At 50.0% G+C, this 23,194-nt stretch overlaps 1 protein-coding gene across 1 annotated transcript in view; it reads right to left on the bottom strand.

Annotated features, from left to right (window-relative positions):
- Positions 1–423: 423 nt before the first annotated feature.
- The window catches only part of ABCB10 (ATP binding cassette subfamily B member 10), a 44,091-nt gene continuing 21,320 nt past the window's right edge, over positions 424–23,194 (bottom strand). Inside the window, exons 7-13 of the mRNA XM_051820937.2 lie at positions 22,973–23,068; positions 20,263–20,472; positions 19,207–19,286; positions 15,359–15,539; positions 7,251–7,294; positions 4,166–4,200; positions 424–2,196 (exon numbers count right to left, since the gene is read on the bottom strand). Of these exons, the coding sequence (XP_051676897.1) occupies positions 1,965–2,196; positions 4,166–4,200; positions 7,251–7,294; positions 15,359–15,539; positions 19,207–19,286; positions 20,263–20,472; positions 22,973–23,068 (878 nt within the window). The 3' untranslated portion in view covers positions 424–1,964. The remainder of the gene's footprint in view (positions 2,197–4,165; positions 4,201–7,250; positions 7,295–15,358; positions 15,540–19,206; positions 19,287–20,262; positions 20,473–22,972; positions 23,069–23,194) is intronic.

Genomic DNA, 23,194 nt, shown 5'->3' with positions numbered 1-23,194 from the left:
GGGCCCTGCACCCCATGGGAGACCAGGAAAAGCACCTGGCTCCTGGCTCCTGCCATCGGATCAGCGCGGTGCGCCGGCCGCGGCGGCCATTGGAGGGTGAACCAACGGCAAAAGGAAGACCTTTCTCTCTGTCTCTCTCTCTGTCCACTCTGCCTGTCAAAATAAATAAATAAATAAATAATTCAATTTTGTAAATATTTCTATGGCACAGGGCTTTCCTTCAGATTCAACCTTGTAATGCGTTGTTTGGCTTTTGAGAACCACACTGTACTGCAAATTCTACAAAAAGCATATGAAAAGTCTCATAAAATCATTACAGATGCAGATGTGTTGTAAGTCAAAGGTCACTACATTTATTGATTTGAGTCCATTTCATTCATTAATAAATTCCCTAAGGAGAATGAAATACAACAACTTCCTGTGTTGCATGAAGTAGCAGGTTTATTCCAGTTTAATCAGGACTAGTGAGCACTTCACATATGGAGAAACTCCCACTTTAATTACCCAGCATAATCACTTCAAGGTTTGGGTGCTTTCTTGAGGCAGCAGCAGATTAACAGGAGTCATACGAAGTATGGCAAATTCAGGGGTTGGTCACATGGCTTTAGGAGCCTCTAGACATTTCAGTGACTAAAACTCTAAGCATAAGTAAAAGAAAAGGGATTATTAATGTCTTCTTTTCAGGACAGTGATACATTCTGAAGCTTTCTTGTTATTCTGCAGAATAACAAGGAATTCCAAGATTTCTTCAGATATTTGTGTCTGACTATTACATCATTCAGATAGAAACTTTGTCAAATTCATTTTGGCTATCTTTCTTGATAATACAAGGCAGTTCCTGCCTTATTTCCCAAAAGCATTCATAGAAAGAAATATGTGAATAAAGAAAATAGAAATTTTCGGCCGGCGCCGCGGCTCACTAGGCTAATCCTCCGCCTAGCGGCGCCGGCACACCGGATTCTAGTCCCGGTTGGGGCACCGGATTCTGTCCCGGTTGCCCCTCTTCCAGGCCAGCCCTCTGCTGTGGCCCGGGAGTGCAGTGGAGGATGGCCCAGGTGCTTGGGCCCTGCACCCCATGGGAGACCAGGAAAAGCACCTGGCCCCTGGCTCCTGCCATCGGATCAGCGCGGTGCGCCGGCCGCAGCGCGCCGGCCGCGGCGGCCATTGGAGGGTGAACCAACGGCAAAGGAAGACCTTTCTCACTGTCTCTCTCTCTCTCTCACTGTCCACTCTGCCTGTCAAAAAAAAAAAAAAAAAAAAGAAAATAGAAATTTTCCTGTTCAGGGTAGTAAACATTCTTCCCTTTATAAAACTCATCAGGATTTCATGTCTCAAAATGTTGAAAACTCCCTCTTTCCAATACTGGCACATCCCATGGGAACACATATTCCTCCACCCTCACACCTCTGAGGACTCGGAGTGCAGGTAATACCAGTGTTCTCTCTTCTCCCTGTCACTGTGGCTATGTGTAAGGCAGGTCCATTTAATGAGATTATCAGGGTAAAATAAAGCATTAGCTCTTCATTTTCACCACCTACCTACTGACCCAAAGTGGATGGGTCACAATGAATAGTAAACTGGCCTAAAATAAGTAGGCCTTTTATTTATAATTCCCTTTAAAAGTTGTCATTTGACAATAGCTATAGTATATGACAGCAGGCAAAAGAAAATGGGGTGCCATGCCACATTAATTATAACTTTCCAAGATGAAACAAAGTATAAAACCCAAAAATACCTTCAGTGCTATAGACATTTTGAAAGGTATAATTATTAAAACTCTGAATAAAAAAGGCCTCGAGAACAGGTACATCTGGAAACATATTTTACACACTTTGGAAAAAATAGGCATATCTCAAATAACTTGAAGTATAATTCACAGATTTCATGTAGTCTGTAAGTATTTTCTTTCTGCAACACTCTTTTGTGTTAAGTCTCTCGCATTCAGTTGACCAGTGATTGCTTCTTTATGCAGAAATAAAACTTTGCTTGTCCATTAGTTTTCTGAATATCCCATCTGGCTTTGAAAGTAGTTCTTCATGTGTCCCATATTCGGAAATTTTCCCTTGGTCGAGAACAGCAACCATGTTAGCATTCTTAATGGTGGACAGCCGGTGGGCAATGATTAGCACTGTTCTCCCTTCCATCAGCCGGTCTAGAGCTTCTTGGACAAGGTGCTCATTTTCCGCATCCAGGGCACTGGCACAGAGACACGCGTGGGAGGAGGCAAAGATGTCAGTGCTGTGAGATTATATCATTCATGTGCTTCCTGGAGCGCGCATGGCGGCCCTTCAATATCAGGGAGCTGTTACTGTGATCAGAACACCACTACTAGGCTGGCGTGTGGTGCAGTGAACTAAGCCACCTGCAACGCCAGATTCCCACGTGGCAGCCACAACTAGTCCCGCTGCTCTGCTTCTGCCTCAGCTCCCTGCTGACGCAACTGAGAAAGCAGTGAAGGATGACCCACGTGCTCGGGCTCCTGCACCCCTACGGGAACCCGGATGGAGTCCCAGGCTTCTGGTTTCTGCCTGGCCCAGCCTCAGCCACTGCAGCCATCTGGGGGAGAGAACCAGCAAACGGAAGATCTCTCTGTCTCTCCCTCTCTCTATAACTCTACCTTTCAAATAAATAAATAAATCCTTTTTTTTCTTTTTTTTTTTAAAGTCAGAGTTACACAGAGAGAGGAAGAGAGGCCTTCCATCCTCTGGTCCACTCCTGAATTGGCCGAAACAGCCAGAGCTGTGCTGATCCGAAGCCAGGAGCCAGGAGCTTCTTCCAGGTCTCCCACGTGGGTGCAGGGGCCCAAAGACTTGGGCCATCCTCTACTGCTTTCCCAGGCACATTAGCAGAGAGCTGGAATAGAAGTGGAGGAGCCAGGACTTGAACCAGTGCCCATAAGGGATGCCTGCACTGCAGACAGTGGCTTTACCTGCTACGCCACAGTGCTGGCCCCAGTAAATACATTTTTTTTTTTTTTTTTTGACAGGCAGAGTGGACAGTGAGAGAGAGAGACAGTGAGAAAGATCTTCCTTTTGCCGTTGGTTCACCCTCCAATGGCCGCCGCGGCCGGCGCGCTGCGGCCAGCGCACCGCGCTGATCCGATGGCAGGAGCCAGGAGCCAGGTGCTTTTCCTGGTCTCCCATGGGGTGCAGGGCCCAAGCACCTGGGCCATCCTCCACTGCACTCCCTGGCCACAGCAGAGAGCTGGCCTGGAAGAGGGGCAACCGGGACAGAATCCGGCACCCCGACCGGGACTAGAACCCGGTGTGCCGGCGCCACAAGGCGGAGGATTAGCCTAGTGAGCCGCGGCGCCGGCCTAAACACATTTTTAAAAAGAAATTTCCGGGCCGGCGCCGTGGCTCACTAGGCTAATCCTCTGCCTGAAGCTCTGGCACACCGGGTTCTAGTCCCGGTCGGGGCGCCAGATTCTGTCCGGTTGCCCCTCTTCCAGTCCAGCTCTCTGCTGTGGCCCAGGAGTGCAGTGGAGGATGGCCCAGGTGCTTGGGCCCTGCACCCCATGGGAGACCAGGAGAAGCACCTGGCTCCTGGCTTCGGAACAGCGTGGTGTGCCGGCTGCAGCGGCCATTGGAGAGTGAACCAACGGTAAAGGAAGACCTTTCTCTCTGTCTCGCTCTCTCACTGTCTACTCTGTCAAAAAAAAAAAAAAAGAAAAAAGAAAAAAGAAAAGAAATTTCCACTCTTGGGCTAAAAGATATGGTAAGAAAGAAGCCTGGGACTTGATTCCCCATAAAACTATACTGTGATGAAAGCAGAAGAGCATTCTGCACAGCTCCTGCTAGCCAGGGACTGGGGATGCGACCCACGTGTGGCGGTACTAGAACCCCAGCCGTACGACTCAGTCTGCCAGGGACTGGGGGTGCGTCCCACGTGAGACGGTACTAGAACCCCAGCCGTACGACTCAGTCTGCCAGGGACTGGGGATGCGTCCCACGTGTGATGGTACTAGAACCCCAGCTGTACGACTCAGTCTGCCCTTGGCCTCTCAGCTGTCGATTTCCATTCAGTCTCTACCGCTTTAAAGGACAAGGGGGAAGAGCATTTTCAATTGTTCACTCTGTAATTTGCAGTACAGAATGAGAAGGTTTCATAGACCCAGGATTTGGCTGAATACAATTAATCACATATTTGATTAAGATATTCTCACCTGGTTGCTTCATCTAGGAGAAGGATTTTGGGGTTCTGAAGAAGGAAAAAAAATTAGAAAAACTTTCAGCAACACAAAGAAATGAAATTCTGCACATCTGCAATGTACATGAACCTTGGAAACAAGCTAAGAGGAAGAAGGCCGACACAAGGGGCCACATAGTACGTTTCACTTATGCGAAATGTTTGCAATAGGCAAGAGGGTATGTGTGGCTGCTGAAGGGCAGAGGGACTCTGGGGGTGATTGAGATGTAATAAAATTATTAATGATGGTGATAGACATACAACTCTGAATATGCTAAACCATGCTGAGTTGTATGTTTTTTTTTTAAAGATTTATTTATTGGGAGCTGGTACTGTGACCCAGCAGGTTAATGCTCTGGCCTGAAGCGCCAGCATCCCTTATGGGTGCCAGTTCGAGACCTGCTGCTCCACTTCCGATCCAGCTCTCTGCTATGGCCTAGGAAAGCAGTGGAAGATTGCCCAGGTCCTTGGGCCCCTGCACCCATGTGGGAGACCAGGAAGAAGCATGGGAGACCTGGAGGAAGCTCCTGGCTCCTAGCTTTGGATCAGTGCAGATCTAGCCGTTGCAGTCAATTGGGAGTGAACCAGCAGATGGAAGACCTCTCCCTCTCTCTGCCTCTCGTCTCTGTAATTTTGACTTTCAAATAAGTAAAAATTTTTTTTTAAAAAAGGTATTTATTAATGTGAAAGAATTACAGAGAGAGGAAAGGGAGAGACAGAGAGAAAGACATCTTCCATCCACTCATTCAGCCCCCAAATGGCTGCAACAGCTGGAGCTAAGCTGATCCAAAACAAGGAGCCAGGAGTTTCTTCCAGGTATCCCATGTGGGTGCAGGGGCCCAAGGACCTGGGCCATCCTCTGCTGCTTTCCCAGGCCATAGCAGAGAGCTGGGTCAGAGTGGAGCAGCCGGGACTCAAATTGGCGCTGAGTATGGGATGCTGGCACTGTGGATGGTGACTTTACCCAGTACACCAGATTGCCAGCCCCATGTTATTTTTACTTTAAATAAGTAAGTGATATAGTGTGTGAATTATATCTCAGTAAAACTACTACTACAAAAAAAGAAGAGGCACTGTGGCACAATAGGTTAAACTGCTTCTTGGGATGCCATCGTCCCATATCCAGACTGCCAATTCAAGTCCCAGCTACTCTGCTTCCAATCCGGCCCCCTGCTAATGTGCCAGGGAGTCAGCAGATGATGGCTCAAGTATGTGAGCTCCTGCAACCCATGTGGGAGATCAGGATGGATTTCAACCTGGCCCAGCCCTGGCTGTGTGGTCATTTGGGGAGTGAACCACAGGATGGAAGAGTTAAGAGTGAGCTGGTATATATAACACCTTAAATTCTTGCTTTGCACAGAATATGTCTATAGGAAATGAAAACACACATCCCCACAAAAAGGTGAAGACATTTCTTTCCTATATTATTCACAACAGCCCAAACCTGGAAACAACCCAAATGTGCATCACCAGTGACTGGATAAACAGGAGTACACTAACACATCTCAGCCATATAGAGAAAGAAGAGCTGCTGCAGGCTAGGAAGCAGAGGTATGTGAAAACACAATAATATGTAACAGAAGCCAGATGCCAAAGACCATATATTATCTGAAACGCTCAGAACAGCAAGTCTAGATAAACAGAAAGCAGTTTCATGGCCTCCTGGGACCAGGGATGTGAGCCAGGAAGGACGGCAAGGGAGCATGAGGGATCTTTTTGAGATGACAGAAATACTCTGAAATTGTGTATAAGCCAGCTCTGTAAATTTGCTAAAGTCACTGAAAAATACATTTAAAATGAGTGAATATTATGGTGTATAAACTATGCTTCAACAGTGTTACTTATATATTTATTTATTTATTTTTATTTGAAAGGCAGGGTGACAGGCAGAGAGAGAGAGAAGGAAGGAGGGAGGGAGGGAATTGATCTTCCATCCACTGGTTCAACTCCCCAGATGGCCACAATGGCTGGAGCTGGGCCAATTTGAAGCCAGGAGCCAGAAGCTTTTTCTGAGTCTTCCACGTGGGTGCAGGGGCCCAAGGACTTGGGGCCATCTTCCACTGCTTTCCCAGGCTATAGCAGAGAGCTGGATCGGAAGTGGAGCAGCCAGGACTGGAACCGGTGCCCATATGGGATGCCGGCACTGCAGGTGGCAGCTTTACTTGCTACACCATGGCTCAGGCCCCAACAGTGTTTCTTATTTTTAAATAATCTACAACCCAAAAGAGACAAGGGGAAGCCTTTCATTTCTTTAAAAATAGGTAACTTTCAGCTAAAATGGCTCTTCCCTCCCTTAGGAGCCCGGCTTAGATGTTAAGTCTGTCCTAGTCATTCAACTGAGCAGCTGACTGCAGACGATACAGACATGGCACTGGTTTGCTATTTTGAATCGACAGTCACTGTTTCCGTAGGTTGTATGCTTCCTGATGGGAGGCCCTGCGTTACACTTCCTTCCCTCTGCAGCTCTAGCACATTCCGGGGCTCATGATTCCTAACAAACACTCGCTGGGGCCAGCACTGTGGTGCAGCAGGCTGTGGTGCAGCAGGCTATGCTGCAGCCTGCAAAGTTAGCACCCCACATGCCTACCAGGTGGAGTCCTTGTACTCTGCTTCTGACTCAGCTCCCTGCTAGTGCACCTGGGAAAACAGCAGAGATGGCCAAGTGCTTAGGCCCCTGCCACCCACGTGGGAGACCTGGATGCAGTTCCAGGCTCCTGGCTTTGGCCTTGCCTGGCCATTTGGGGAATGAACCTGTGGATGGAAGATCTCTCTCCCTCTGCAACTCTGCCTTTCAAATAAATAAATCTCAAAAAAGAAGAGAGAGAGAAAGGAAAGAAAAAGAATAAAGGAAGAAAGAAAAAAAATTTGTTAAATTTGGAGAACATGTACCCAAGGGAACTGCCAACTTCTCTTTCACCATAACTGTCAACCAGATCTTTACCATCCCCATCCAAAGAAAGAAGAAAAATAGTAAATTACAAATTACAAGGTTCCTAATTTAAAACAATACAAACAAAGCAAAACAAAAACAACCTCAACCCAGCCAACTAGCTTAGGCTTACCTTAAGCAGAGCACGGGCAATTGCAATCCGCTGTTTCTGCCCACCTGAGAAAAACAAAAGAAAAGAAGGCCTTAACAAAACTGACTGGTAAGAGGCTTTGCTAATAAGCCATGTGGCTACTTAAGGGGAAATTCTCCTAGTTAGTCTTAGTTGAGCTAGGTGGTGAAACAGTAACCTACTTTTCAAATATATTGTCTCCTCATCAATCTCAAAATTGGTAATAATTATCATAGCTCTCATTTATTGACATTTTCTAAATGCATCACATGCATTATTCATTTGATCTTGACAGAAATCCTATGAGGAAGACCCTACGATCATTCCCCCTTTGAGGATGAACAACTGAAGCACAAAATAACACGTCCAGGGTCTCCCAGCAAGCAAGCAGCAGAGCCCAGATCTGGACCTACACAGCACGAGGGCTACCCTTTCAACCACACACACACTTCCTCGCTAATGGAACAGCCAGCGTCGCGAGGAAACCAGAAGCTCAAGGACCTGAAGTTCACACACTGGTGCTTGAGCGCCTGGGAGCAAGGCGCGCCAGCGATGCCGGGATGTGCCACTGCACTGCTGTACTTCCCTCCCCTAGAGGCACAAACAGCGTGTTGTGTGTGACATGAGGTCGCAGAGAGGCCCTCTACTTCCCCCTCAAATTCTACGAGAAGCAAGGGAACAAACTGGAGGTGGCAGGGCAGCTGGCAGGACAGGGGACAGCGAAGGCTGTGCTGCTGCCCCTGCCAGCTCTGTCTCACACTGCCCCCTTCCCTTTCCTCCACGGGACACGAGTCACCCTCAGAAAGTCTCTGAGGGCCCGCTCCTCCCGACTTAGGCTGTTTTATAAAACCCAAGAGCCACTCTGGGTGATGAAAAGCCTTCCTTTTTGGGTGACCTTATTGGCTGACCCTGCTTCTTGGCTGAAGTTCCCATTTCGCCAGCGCTGTGCAGCTCTCGGGAGGCAGCCCTTTCCTTCTGGCCCTCTGGCAGGTCAGCAGATGGCTGTGCTGTGCTGTGCGCCTGCCCAGACCAAGCAGCACACAGGGCCTCTGCTGTTCTGTGTCCTCGCTTCCTCTCAGAAAGCAAGCACAGGCGGGAGCTTTGCTTCTCTGGTTCTGAAATGCAGCTGCAGAGTCCCCTACAGGGCAGGGCACACAGAATGTGAGCTCTCGCTTGGGAGACCACCCCCCCTCAGGCAGGGCTCAGCAGTTTTGCCACAAGCAGCTTCAACTGGCTTTCTGCCCTGTTTCAGAGATACAGCAGGTGAGAACGCTGGGCCTGAACCCCCGGACCTGATGAAACGGGGTGCAGGTAGATAATGTAAGGGCTGCTGGAATGTTGCTGGCGCAGGGAAGCCCCTCTCCTGGGGACATTCCAAACTGCTAAGCCAGTGCACTGTAAGAGCCCTTCTGCACGCCCCCGCACCCACCTTATCAGGGTCCCTGTGGCGCTCTGCACCGCCACAACAAGCAGCTTAGGGAGGGACTCTGCCTGCTGCTCAGACGGAATGAAGCCTGGCTTCAAACCCCTGCCCTCTGTCCAGGCAGGCTCTCTTTACCCTCCAATTCTGTGCCCCCAAAATAAAGTGTTCCCTAACTAGCCGCCTCTTCTTCTTTGAACCCTAAAATCCTAAAACCTAACACAGTAGCTGTTCATTTTTACCTAGCAATGCGTAGTTCTACTCACAGAATGTCCCAAAATGACCAAAACCAAAACCATAACCATCTATTCATCTACTGCCTGTAGTTAAAAAAATGCACACAATAAACTCAAAACCTTTTTGGTTTACGTTTTCCTGTGGTCTAACTTCAAGCAAAAAGTTCGGAGTTGGAAAGTACTCTTACCCTAGTCCACCCTGGCAACCTTCACTCTGCTCAAACACTTCCAGACACATGGGGCTTGACAGCTCACGAGTGTTAAAAGTAAACCAATAGTGTGTTTTTATAAGAACTTAGCTTAGCCTAAGTACAGCCATGACGCCAGGGTCTAGTCTCCAACAGCAAAGTTAAAAACACAAAACACTGGGGCCAGAGCTGTCGTGTAGCAGGGAAAGCTACTGCCTGCAGTGCCGGCATCCCATGTGGGTGCTGGTTCGAGTCCTGGCTGCTCCACTTTTTTTTTTTTTTTTTTTTACAGGCAGAGTGGACAGTGAGAGAGAGAGACAGAGAGAAAGGTCTTCCTTTGCCGTTGGTTCACCCTCCAATGGCCGCCGCGGCCGGCACGCTGCGGTCGGTACGCTGCGGCCCGTGCACCGCACTGATCCGATGGCAGGAGCCAGGTACTTATCCTGGTCTCCCATGGGGTGCAGGGCCCAAGCACTTTGGGCCATCCTCCACTGCACTCCCGGGCCACAGCAGAGAGCTGGCCTGGAAGAGGGGCAACTGGGATAGAATCCGGCGCCCCAACCGGGACTAGAACCCGGTGTGCCGGCGCCGCAAGGCAGAGGATTAGCCTAGTGAGCCACGGCGCCGGCCTGCTCCACTTCTAATCCAGCTCTCTGCTATGGTGTGGAAAAGCAGTAGAAGATGACCCAAGTCCTTGGGCCCCTGCACCCATGTGGGAGACCCAGAAGTTCCTGGCTCCTGGCTTTGGATTAGCAGCTCCAGCCGTTGTGACCATTTGGGAAGTGAACCAGCAGATGGAAGACCTCTCTCTCTTTCTGCCTCTCCTTCCCTCTCTGTGTAACTCTTACTTTCAAATAAATCAATAAATCTTTCAAAAAAAAAAAAAAAACCCACAAAACAAAACAACTGGTGAGCTCACTTAGCAGAGATGAGAGAAATGGGTTCTTGTCTTCATGCAAGAAAGAATTCTGATGTGAGACAGAGATGAGTGGTAAACAAGGCAGCTAGGTTTAATGGGTGGGGTGCCCGTCTGAACGGACCTGAGAGGATAGCCTAGGTACACTTAGACTGGGTTTCTAAGGCGATGGGTCGGTTCCTCAGCATTTCTCCTTCCCTATCTTCCCTCTTCCTGGAGAGAGGATTTGCTGAGTGTGAATTAGGGAAAATTCCTTCCAGGGTTTTACTACCTAGTGTTATCAGACTGGGCAGCCCCATCTGGCACCTGGGCAGATGCTACCCCCTCCTTGGAAGAAGGCTGAGAAAATTTGATTGCCCAGTGTTGTGCAGCAGAAGCTGGGGTTTTCTTGGGGAATCCCACACCCAGGAGTACCGGGGAATGGGCAGGGCTTTGTAGTGTAAGGTACTGGACGGCTTCTGAGTGCTTGCTTCCAAGGCTGTTAATTTCCTTTTGGAAGAAACTTTTGGTTTCAGGCCCTCACTCACACATAGGCTGATTTCTAACTTCCTAACAGTTTCAACTAAGTAACCACAGTGTAACCTCCCCCTCCCCTTTTTACCTGCCCAGCTATACTCAAGCCTCATTAACTCCCCCTCCCCTTGCACTGTTGTGTGTGTTCAGGTTGTGCCTCCAGGAGTTGCTCAAACTAGGGGAGGGGAAATTTTGCATGACAGATGTAAAGGACTGGCGAGTCACCACTCGCTTTTTGCTTCCTTCATGTTTCTGAGTCTATCCTGTGGTGGGTAGGTGGTCTCAGGTAGGCTTATTTCCCACAGAAGTAAACACATTTTAATACTTGTAATGAAAAAAAAAATATGTCTTCAACCAAAAGTTTCTCTTCCTTGAAGTTCTACTCATTGGTCTCCCATCTGTTCTCTACAGCAATACAAACTCAGTCTTCTCTTTTCCTCCTGAAACAAGGTCCCTGGGGGCCGGCGTTGTGGTGCAGTGGGTTTAGCTGCCGCTTGCAATGCTAGCATCCCATAGGAGCACCGGTTGGAGTCTCAGGTGCTCTGCTTCTGATCCAGCTCCCTGCTAATATGCCTTGGAAAGTAACTGGGCCCCTGAGATCCAAATGGGAGACTCAGATAAGTGTCTCAAGTTCCTGGCTTCCTTGGGATCAATTTGGGAGCAAAACAGTGATGGAAGATCTCTCTGTCACTCTGCCTTTCTGATGAAAAACAAGTGGCACCCGTATGTGATACTGTCTGCCAGATTCTGTCCGCTATCACAGGGATGCTTGTCGCTCCCCCTCTTCGTGGAGGAATGACACTAAACCCTGCCTAGGCTTCATATCCGAGTCACGGCACCATTATGTCGCTCCCCCTCTTCGTGGAGGAAGGACACAGGACCCTGCGCTGTTCTTTTGTCTGCTCGGCCCTCCCCGGGTTTGCTGCTGGTCCTTCCCGGGTTGGCTACCGACCCTTCCACCTCCGTGGAAGGGCGGTTCCCCCTGCCACTTTCCCCACTTCCGCGGGGGAGCGGCACACCGCCGGCCGGCTCTCTCGGGGGCTGCACAGGTGTTCCTCAGGTGTTCCTGGTGCATATTGTCTCTCTCCTCCTTTATAGTCCTCTTCCACCAATCCCAACTCGGCTGCCCACACGCCGAGTACGCTGCTCTCCTCCAATCAGGAGCAGGTCCTACAGTTTGTCAAGTTGGTGAGAGGCAGCTGGGTAGAAGCTGTTTTCTCCTCTCCCAGCGCCATATTGTGGGAGAGCAGATGTATAGAATAAGTCTTAATTCAAGTAACATAGTCTAGTCCGAGTTGCTCCCAGTTGCTCCCCACAGATGCTGACTCCCCTCGAAGCTGTAGGTCCCATCCAAGGACTATGCCTGCAGGCCAGATCCCAAGCACAGCCTGTTTGTGCACAGCCCTCAGGCTAGAGTTGTTACACACAAACACACACACACACAGAATAATATGTGACAGATATTATATGACCTATAAAACGTAGTACAGAAAAAGTTTGTCAACCTCTGACTTAATACATTATATACAAATGGAGGAATAAAGAATTCTTTCAGCTTCAGTTTTGTTTCGGATGCACAATCCCTGCCTCCTTGGACAACATGTAACTGTCTTATTTTCTAGATCATGGGTTGCAACACATACCTTCTCTCAGAGAGGAAAAACTTGGAGGCTGTTTGGCCCCGTGTCTAGGACACCTGTGTCCCACATTTGAGTACCTGAGTTGAACACCTGGCTCTGGCTCCTCATTCTAGCTCCTGCTAAAGCAGAACCTGGCTTTAAGGAACAGGACTCCTGCCACCCAGGTGGGAGACCTGGATTGAGTTCCAGGTTCCCGGCTGAGCCTGGCCCCGTGTTAGCAGTTATGAGCATTTGGGAAGTGAACCAGTGGATGGAAGTGGTAGGCAGGAAGTTAGAAATTAGTCTCTGTGTGCGAGGACAGTCCCGAAATCATTAACTTCCTGGAGGCCCAGTGTGCTTTCTCCTTGGCTGCCCAGTAGCCACATCCTGCTATGAAGTAAAGAGTATTAGTTAAATGCCCAAGACAAGAGTCTTCAGGTTGGGGAACAGATAAGCAAGTCCTCCACAAGCCCAAAATGGGTGCAGAATGACTCTGAAACCCTGTGCAGAACTGTCCAAGTTAGCTGCTACTTTATTCCCCGTTTGCTAATGCATTTAAAGGCAAAGAGGAACAGGAGGTGGTTTTAGGCTTAATAGTAATCAGGTGGGCTTTAAGGCCTGGCCAAGTATGTGTGAGGCCTAAAACCAGAGTTTTGGGCATTTAACACCCTTAACAGCATGTGGCTACTGGGCATCCAAGGAGAAAGCACAGCTAGTGCTCCAAGAAGTTGATTATTTCGGGACTGTCCTCACCCCTGGGGAGAGAAGACTAGCTCTAGAGAGGATACAGGCCACAGAGCAAATTCCTACTCCTACAGCCCTTCAGACAGTTCCAGCATTTCTCAGATTATTGGGCTGTAGATCCCTAGATATTAGAGAGAGAGAGCGAAGCTCCTGGATCAGGTTCTGCATTAGGCTCTCAAGAGCAAGCCAGAGCAGGGCCCCTCCTTTGGGAGAAAACCAAACACAGCCTTTGCCCAGTTAAAAGCTGTCACAACGAGGGCCCCTGTGCTAGGGTGGCTAAAGTCAGCCCTGCAAAACAGGCAGACCCTAGACATGCTAACTGCTGCCCATGGGGTGTCTGTGCCACGCTCCAGGAAGAATGCTGCCTTCAAGTGAATCAGACTGCACAGGTACATGGCCATCCTTTCTTGGGGAAGGCCACGTAATTCCAGGACCAGGCTGATCAAAGCTGGGATTTTTCACCTAACATCCGGTCATGGGAATACTGGCTGTTGCCCTTCCTTGGCACTAAAGCTTCCATGCCCTTACTGCTGCTCTTTGGGTCATGTGTCTTTCAATGCTCTTGTTGGTTTTGCCTCCAACAGAATGCAAGCCATTCGGCTCCAGATGGTCATGGGATAGGGCTTCCAGCCTACCCCACTGGATGATATGACAAGTCCTCTGGGCCATGCAGGACGATCTTTACCAGAGCCAACCTCAAACAGCATAGGACAGAGAGCAACAGCAGATCATCCATAAGCAGCAGTACCTCCTTTTAGAAGATACACAAATTAGACCTTCACCTACTCTAGCCCCTAAGATTACGGGTAACTTCTCTTGAGGGAGGAATGTTAGCTTAGGAAGTTGGAAATTAGCCTTTGTGTGTAAGAGGGGCCTAAGGAAAACAAAGCACCTGTGGATAGGAATGTAGCAGGCTTGGAAACACGCCTTGGAAGCTGAGCAGTATTTTTTTTTAAGATATTTTTATTTATTTGAAAGCCAGAGTTACAGAGAGAGAGGAGGAAAGGCAGAGAGAGAGAGAGAGAGAGAGAGAGAGAGAGAGGTCTTCCATCTGCTGGTTCACTTCCCAATTGGCTTCAATGGCTGGAGCTGTGCCAATCTGAAGCCGGGAGCCAGGAGCTTCCACTAGGTCTCCCATGCAGGGTGCAGGAGCCCAAGGACTTTGGCCATTTTCTACTGCTTTCCCAGGCCATAGCAGAGAGCCAGATTGGAAGTGGAGCAGCTGGGACTCAAACTGGCACCCATATGGGATGTCAGCACTGTAGACGGTAGCTTTACCTGCTGTGCCACAGTGCCAGCCTCACCTAGTACTTTATACTACAAAGTCCTGTCCATACCCCATAACTTTACAGGTGGTCACAGTCTTCCCCTAAAGAAGGTACCCCAGGGGAACCTCCTCTGCATGGGGACAGGTGGGCTAACCAGGCTGGGAACAATGGGCAATAAAGCCTTGAGAGGAATTTTACCTATTTCACACCCAGCAAACTCTGTTCAGGAGAAGGAGAGGGAGAAGGACAAAGGCAGAAGAACTGGACCTGGACCTCGTTCCCTTGTAAGCCCCAGACTGAATACAGACTGACTCTCAGTATCTCCTCAGATGCCCACCTGCCTGCCTGGCCTGGCAGGTGTATTCTCTCCATTAAAGTATGTGACCTTCACGGGCCAGCTCTGAGGCGTAGTGGGTAAAGCCACCGCCTGCAGTGCTGGCATCCCATGTGGGCACCGATTTGAGTCTTGGCTGCTCCACTTCCAATCCAGCTCTGCTATGGCCTGGAAAAGCAGTGGAAGATGGTCCGGGTGCTTGGGCCCTTGCACCGACATGGGAGACCTGGAGGAAGCTTCTGGCACCTGGCTTCAGACTGCTGCAGCTCCAGCCATTGTGGCCATCTAGGGAGTGAACCAGTGGATGGAAGATCTCTCTCTCTCTCTGCCTCTCTACAACTCTGCCTTTCAAATAAATAAATCTTTTTTTAAAAAAAGATAAAAGATGTAACCTTGCTTACCCCAGTGTGCGTGGCTAGTCACCCTCTCTGATTCCTTCTGCAGAGTGCCCATCCATTCTGATGCATGCCCTTCCCCACTACAGCTGCTTCCTTGCTTACAGCTACTCCTCTGTCTCATGCCTGAATTCTTTCTTGAACGAAGACAAGAACCTCTGCTCTCTTCATCTTGGTTAACAGAAGCAACCTGCATGTTTTTTCTCTCTGCCTCTCAAATGAACAAATAAATAAATCATTTTTAAAAAGGAAAACAAGCCTGCTGAGGTTAAGTACTACTCAGTGGAATTTCTGGAACACCTTTGAAGCAGGAAATAAAACTGAAATTATCCACACGTCAGACATTTCAGAAAGTGGTGAGGCTCTTTTCATAAACTGTAATGGCAAATCCTACTTAGCAAATATTAATGCAGTCTGGAAATCCTTGGAGAGTTTCTTGGGGCCCAGAAATTTGCTACAGAACAGTAGGCGAACCCACCTGAAAGGAGAACACCCTTTTCTCCGACCACAGTGTCGAACCCCTGGGGGAAATTCTGAATGAACGAGGCTGCGTTGGCCAGTGCAGCCACTCTCTCCACCTGCGCAGCAGTCACTGAGGATGGGCTGTCAGCACCATAAGCAATGTTCTCGGCGATGGAGCAAGAAAACAAAATTGGCTCCTAAAATTGGAGAAAATCAATTACCATGAAATTCAAAAGAGATTTCAGGGGTGAGCGTTTGGCCCAGCGGTATCACCACTTTCCCAGGTACGTGAATACCCACATTAGACCCACATTCCGCATCAGAGTGCCCTGGGTTCGAGTTCCGGCTCTGCTCCCAATTCAAGCTTCCTACTAATGCAGGTGATCACCCAAGTACCTGGATCCCAGCACACACACAGATTGCGTTCCCAGGTCCTCGCTTTGGCCTGGCCTAGTCCTAGCTGTTGTGGGCATTTGGGGAGTGAAAGAGCAGATGATATCTTTCTGTCTTTCAAATAAGTAAGAATGAAAATTGAAGGAAAAAGAAACAGACTTCAGACAGGCCTCATCGGGTCCAGCGTTGGGGAATGGCAGACTGAGCTGCCACCTACAACACCAACATGTCACCTGCAACACTCCACGTGCGAGTGCTGGTTTGAGTCCCGGCTGCTCCGCTTTCAGACCAGCTCCTGCTAATGTGCCTGGGAAGGCAGAGGATGTCAGCCCAAGTATTTGGGTCCTTCCGATCCATGTGGAGACCCAGATGGAGATTCGGGCTGCTAGCTTTGCCTAGTGTAAACCTGGCTGCTGTGGGCATTTGGGAAGTAAACCAGTGGATGGAAGATCTCTGTCTCTCCCTGTCACTCTGTTGCTCTGCCTTTCAAATTAAAAAACCAAACACACCTAATAAGTGCAATGGGGCTTAGCATAATACTTACATCTACAGAATTACTCAGGAGCTTCCAAAGAAAAGAGATTTTCTTTCCTTTTTTTTTAGATTTATTTATTTGAAAGAGTTACACAGAGAGAGGACAGGCAGAGAGATCTTCCATCTGATGGTTCACTTCTCTAACTGGCCGAAATGGCCAGAGCTGCACTAATCCAAAGCCAGGAGCTTCTTCTGGGTCTCTCAGGGGCCCAAGGACTTGGGCCATCCTCTGCTTTCCCAGGCCACAGCAGAGAGCTGGATCGGAAGTGGAGCAGCTGGGTCTCGAACCAGCGTCCATATGGGATGCCAGTGCTTCAGGGCCAGGGCTTTACCCACTGTGCCACAGCGCTGGCCCCGAAAAGAGATTTTCTTGGTTCTAATTCCTCACTCTCTATAAATTCATCCAGTATACTTTTTTTTTTTTTTTTTTTTTTTGACAGGCAGAGTGGACAGTGAGAGAGAGAGAGACAGCAGAGAAAGGTCTTCGTTATGCCGTTGGTTCACCCTCCAATGGCCACCGCAGCTGGTGTGCTGTGGCCGGCACACCGCACTGATCCGAAGACAGGAGCCAGGTGCTTCTCCTGGTCTCCCATGTGGGTACAGGGCCCAAGCACTTGGGCCATCCTCCACTGCACTCCCGAGCCACAGCAGAGAGCTGGCCTGGAAGAGAGGCAACCGGAACAGAATCTGGCACCCCGACCGAGACTAGAACCCGGTGTGCCGGCGCCACAGGTGGAAGATTAGCCTAGTGAGCCGCTGCGCCAGCCATAAATAAATCTTAAAAAAAAGTATACCGGGTTCTAGTCCCGGTCAGGGTGCCGGATTCTGTCCCGGTTGCCCCTCTTCCAGGCCAGCTCTCTGCTGTGGCCCAGGAGTGCAGTGGAGGATGGCCCAAGTCCTTGGGCCCTGCACCCCATGGGAGACCAGGAGAAGTACCTGGCTCCTGCCTTCGGATCAGTGCGGTGTGCCGGCCGCGGTGGCCATTGGAGGGTGAACCAACGGCAAAGGAAGACCTTTCTCTCTGTCTCTCTCACTGTCCACTCTGCCTGTCCAAAAAAAAAAAAAAAAAAAGATTTATTTATTTATTTGAAAGTCAGAATTACAGAGACAGAGGAGAGGCAGAGAGAGAGAGAGAGAGGTCTTGCGTCTGATGGTTCACTCCTGAGATAGCCGCAATGGCTGGAGCTGTGCTGATCTGAAGCCAGGAGCCAGGAGCTTCTTCCGGGTCTCCCACATGGGTTAGGGGCCTAAGCACCCGGGCCATCTTCTACTGCTTTCCCAGGCCATAACAGAGAGCTGGATTGGAAGAGGAGCAGCCGGGACTCAAACCGGCACCCATGTGGGATGCTGATGCTTCAGGCCAGGGCATTAACGCACTGTGCCACAGTGCCGGCCCCAACCCAGTATACTTTTTAAAAGCTCCAATTTTGAGGCCAGTATTGTGGTGCTGTAGGTTAAGGCAACACCCGTGATACAGGCATCCCCTATGGGCATTGGTCTAGCTGCTCCACTTCTGATCCAGCTCCTTGCTAATACACCTGGGAAAGCAGCAGAAGATGGCCCAAGTGCTTGAGTTCCTGCCACCCAAGTGGGACGGCTGGGCTCCTGACTTCAGCCTAGCCCAGCACTGGCCATGTGACCATCTGGGGAATGAACCACTGGATGGAAGATCTCTCTTTCTCTAATTCTGCCTTTCAAATAAATAATCTTAAAAAAAAAAAAAAAAAAAAGGGCGGGGCCAGTGCTGTGGCAAAGCAAGTAAAGTCACCGCCTGCGATGCTGGCATTCCATATGGGTGCTGGTTCCTGTCCTGGTTGCTCCACTTCTGATCCAGCTTCTTGCTAATGCACCTGGGAAAGCAGTGATGGACAGCCCAAGTGCTTGGGCCCCTGCACCCACATGGGAGATCTGGAAGAAGCTCCTGGCCCAGCCCTGTATATTGCTGCCATGTGGCAAATGAACCAGCAGATAAAAGACCTCTCTCTCTCTGTCTCTCCCTTTCTCCCTCTGTAACTCTGCCTTTCAAATAATAATAATAATAATAAGGCTCAAATATTATCATAAACAGGAGAAATGAGACCCTGTGGCAAATGCCCACGTGGCACCCTCCAGGGAGGACCATCACAGTAAATGTGAGAACTGCCTTCCACTAAGGACAAAGGAGGAATGCATCTTCATCCATTACTTTTTGAAACACACACAAACCAGATGGGAGCACATTTTTACAGAGCTCTGTGGAGTAGCCCTCAAAAGAAGGCAAACTTCCCACTTCTTTTCCCCATCCATAATCATATGACCTGATCTTACATGGCTGAGTACTCCCACCACAGCCCCGTCTGGGGAGTGAGAGTCAGGAGGAGGGTAGGGGTAGGGCTTGGGGGAGGGGAGCTCATTACAGGGAGAGGCTCACAGGGAGGTGCGGTTCAGGTTTGTGTGCTGTGCACATAGCTTGGGAATAGCAGTAAAAACAGGTATGGCAAATGTTCCTGCTCCAAATGGCCTTATGAAAACGCTCATTAATGAGAGCACATTACATTCATATTCCACTTTGCAATCTGCAGTTTCCTCCCAAGGGGACTCTGGTTCGCGCCATCGTCCTGGCTTGTTTATCCCTGAGACAGTAGACTGGGGCTGGTAATGAAGATGGGAGCTGAGCATGAGCCAACAGAAGCTTCTACCATTTCCTCTGCATTACAAGGTAATGTCAGCCCCAGGGTTTGGATACAAAGTCAGTGCTTCAACTGGTTAAGTGCTTAAAGTCTTCAGGAACTCATAGCCCATTACAAGCCTAAACAACCTGCCATGTGAAATTAGTTAAATATATCTGGAAAGCTTCCATTTCTTCTCTCTCAAGAGATTCAAAGCCAAGGAAATAGCAAATGACAAAAGCTAATTTTTTAAAAAAAGTGAAACAAAAATAAAGACTTCTTTTCTTACCTGACTCACTGTCCCAATCTTGGACCTCAGCCAGCCTGGATTTAGCTGACGGATGTCATGGCCATCGAGACTGATAGCTCCTTGTAGAGAGGAAAGGAAAGAGTCACGGGGTGTCACAGGGCCGGTGATCAGGGTAAACACAGGAAGAATCCAGTGGGAAAACTCCGGACTCAGCTTTTAAAGATTGGTCCCACCTGCTTTTAAAGAATCATACGCTAAGGCCGGCGCCGCAGCTCACTAGGCTAATCCTCCGCCTTGCAGCGCCGGCACACCGGGTTCTAGTCCCAGTCGGGGAGCCGGATTCTGTCCCGGTTACCCCTCTTCCAGGCCAGCTCTCTGCTGTGGCCAGGGAGTGCAGTGGAGGATGGCCCAAGTACTTGGGCCCTGCACCCACATGGGAGACCAGGAGAAGCACCTGGCTCCTGGCATCGGATCAGCGCGGTGCATCGGCTGCATCGTGCCGGCCGTGGCGGCCATTGGGGGGTGAACCAATGGCAAAAGGAAGACCTTTCTCTCTGTCTCTCTCTCTCACTGTCCACTCTGCCTGTCAAAAAATAAATTAATTAAAAAAAAGAATCATACGCTAACTCTCTGACGTCACTGGCAGGTTTGGTTCCATACAATGAAGGTGTTCAACAGTGCTTAGTGAGGAAAACAGTGACAGCATAAGAAATGTCTTGCCTTCCTGGTGCTGTGGAATCATACAACCCAGCGGGGCACTTCTGTAAACTGGCAAAAACTTGAACTCTTTGATTAAAAGCACAAGTGCTCCACAGAGTACACACGGCAGAAATACAAGTACAAGTATAAGCTCCATTCTTGATGTAGGCAACGTGATGAAGGAATTCCAGACTCAATATTTTGATTTCATTCGCATCCACCTGACTAGAATTTTCTTTTACCTCAGATTTCCTGACAAATAAACAGTGAATTGAGACAGTGCTTCCAGAGGGAAACACCAATAAATGACATTTTAAGACAGGTGATGACTCCATGCGTCTGGATTTGCACAGGTGGAGGAAAGTGGCTCTGCCCACCCCTGGGTGAACCACTTACCAGAAATGGGGTCATACAGCCTCAGTAGGAGGGAAACCACTGTGGATTTGCCAGAGCCACTTGAGCCAACCAGGGCTGTGACAGATCCTGCTGGGATGGACAGGCTGAAATCCTGAAATATGGGCACCTCTGGGCGAGCCGGGTAGGCAAAATGCACATTCTTAAACTCCAAAGCACCCTGGAAGCTTTTCTCTTTTAAAACGACGCCCTCTGAAACACAAGATGGAATACGAATTACTTAAAGCAAACTACCAAACCCACAGCTCAACTCGGTTCTCCTGCTCCTCCAACCGTGGATGGAGGAATCCAGCAGAGTGAGTCCTGGGGCGGGAGCTCTAAGTGGCACGCCAGGAAGCAAGCACAGGCCTGAATACTCACAGTGTGCCTACTCTGCCCCTGCCGTGTACAAGGTACCACACACACCTGGGGCACTTGATCCTTACAGCCCTGAGGAGCAGACATTAAGACTCCCATTTTATAATAAAGACCACAGAAAACTTGCCCCCAGCTCACACGTAGTTAAGATCCTCCCTTGAAGCACAGTGGTCCAGTTTCAAACCCAAAGGTCTCCTCCCCATCCTACTGTTTCCGCATAGTTCTCTTCGTCCAGAGTTTAAGTTTTCTACACTAAACAAATGTTTTGAAAGAATGTGGCCCGCCGTCTCGGGGCGCCTGGCACGTGGCAGCTCCAAGAGGTAGGTCCTTCATTCCTCCCATTTCGCAAAGAACACCGCAGGCCGGGGTGGCTCAGTCGGCTCCTGCCAAGTTGCGCGGTTGGTTCAGGCCGAGTCCTGACTGCGAGAGGGACGCACATGGCCCATGCAGACCGAGCCTCAGAGGGACCCAGGCTTGAGGACCCGTCGGCCCTCTACCCCCCTGGAAAGTGCACCCTGGCTTAGCCATGGCGAAGCTCGAGACACTGCCTGTGCGTGCTGACCATGGCCGGGATCCCCTCCTGGCCTTTGCCCCACGGACCTCTGAGCTTGGGCCCCCAGACCCCTACCTGGCATGAGTAGTGTAGTGTGGGCAGTGGGGTGGCCCATGCCCAGGAATTCACCCTGCAGAGCGCAGGTACCCGCACGGGGTGGCAGCAGCCAGGGCGGTTTCCCTGCATTAGCAGGGCCGGCAGGGAGAGGCCAGGCCGCTTCCCCTCAGAAGACAAGGCTCTTGCCACCTCCCTCTACCTCAATGGCGACTGAGGGGCAGTGACCACACTGATGTCTAGGGCAATGTGGTGGGCAGCAGCGGTGGCAGCGACAAGGCCCCGTCACAGTACCGTGAACCCAGCCACCCACCCAAGCTTCTGGCCACCTCTGGCAAGCTAGACCAGTGCTCAGAGCCGCCAGTTCGGCCATCCACCTTGAAGCCTGTTGTGCCCGGGAGCGCCAGGTGCCAGCTTCGCCGAGGAGCACCACGTGTGGCCGGAGGAGAAGGAAGAGGTCTGCGAGCACCAGAAGCAGCTGCAGCTGACCTACGTGGGGACGTAGCAGTGCAACCAATAGCTGGAGCAGCTGCTGCGCGAGCGCAGGGCCGCAGTGGGTGCCAGCACTCCCACCCCGCAACAAGGCGATGAGAAGAAAGCCTGGACCCCATCCGCCTCGAGCGTGGCCTCTTCGTCATGCACAGCCCCTGCTGGGTGGTCCTCACCACATCTCTGGGCTGGGGAGGAGGCCGCCCTGGCGGCTACTGCCTGTTCCCTTCACCCTTCACTGCATTTGCCCCAGAGCCTGGGCCTGGGCCACAGGGCCTGGAAGGAGAGAAGGCATTGGTAGGACAACAAAATAGAAAATATGACAGTCTCAGCTTTGAGATGTCCACCAAAGAAATTATGTAAATATATATATATATATAAATATATATCTCTACCATATGTGACAGAAAGACTTCATGTTCCTTTCCCAAAGAAATAAAATGGAGAAGGCCTCTTGGCAAAAAAAGAAAGAAAGGAAGAAAGAATGTGATGAGCAGCGGAGTGCTGCTCCCTAGCCATGGGAGCAGAAGGGCGTCAGAGGTCTGTTCTGGCCTGGTGTTAACCTGCTGCGGACGTGGGGGATGCTGCTGAGCCTTTCTCAGCTGGCTTCTTCCTACAGTCTGTCAGGCTTTCACTTACTGACCTGGAGCTAACAATGTCCTGGGAGTCAGTGAGTAATTGGGAGTGGTTCACTCCTCACAGCCACTTCTCATGAACCTCAGCTGGCTGGCCCTGGGCCCACCATGCCAGGGGAGTCATTGATAAGAAAGGAGAAGGTTCTAGACATTTAGTATCAGCATCCTCCACCTATCCCCAAATGCCACTTACTTTTATACGTATGATCCCTCCTTCCTCTCACCTGGTACCCCAGAGGACTATCAGAATCTCTATGGAATGTTAGTCTGGTGGACTGGCCAAAGCCCTTCTTGTTTGTACCCTTGGCCATACTTGCTTTTATCCTACTATTGGTGACAGTCAACGGGTAGGGAAGTGAACAGCGGGCAGATACAATGTGGTCAGCCACCATGCTTCCAGGGACATCTCGGGCCTGTGGTAGCACCCTGGAAGCTGCCCTACCCCCTCACCACTTTCCCATAGGAAGGCAGACCCTTCCTTGCCCTGCACAGGGACCATGTACCTGCGGCTCATCCTTTAAGGCAGGGCAAGGAACTGGTCTCACTGTGCAAAGCCAGATTAATTTAGTCCGCGTAGAGAAGAATCATCGCATCTCAGACTTACCATTAAAAGGCAGCTTGGGCTCTCTCTCCATGAGCTCCCAGAGGCGCCCCCCTGCGCCCAGTCCTTTCATCAGCTCCGAGTAGAAAGAGCTCAGACCTGAGGAAGAGAAGCAGCATCCACACACAGGCCCATCACCTGCTCCAAGGAGCAGCTGTTGGCCCCTCTCAGTTCCCTGGGAGTAGTGACAAAAATGTGAATTCAATAGAAAATCTGTTATTTTTT

The sequence above is a fragment of the Oryctolagus cuniculus genome, chromosome 13 (assembly GCF_964237555.1).
Source record: "Oryctolagus cuniculus chromosome 13, mOryCun1.1, whole genome shotgun sequence".
NCBI lineage: Eukaryota > Metazoa > Chordata > Mammalia > Lagomorpha > Leporidae > Oryctolagus > Oryctolagus cuniculus.
This window is presented reverse-complemented; position numbering and strand designations above follow the sequence as displayed.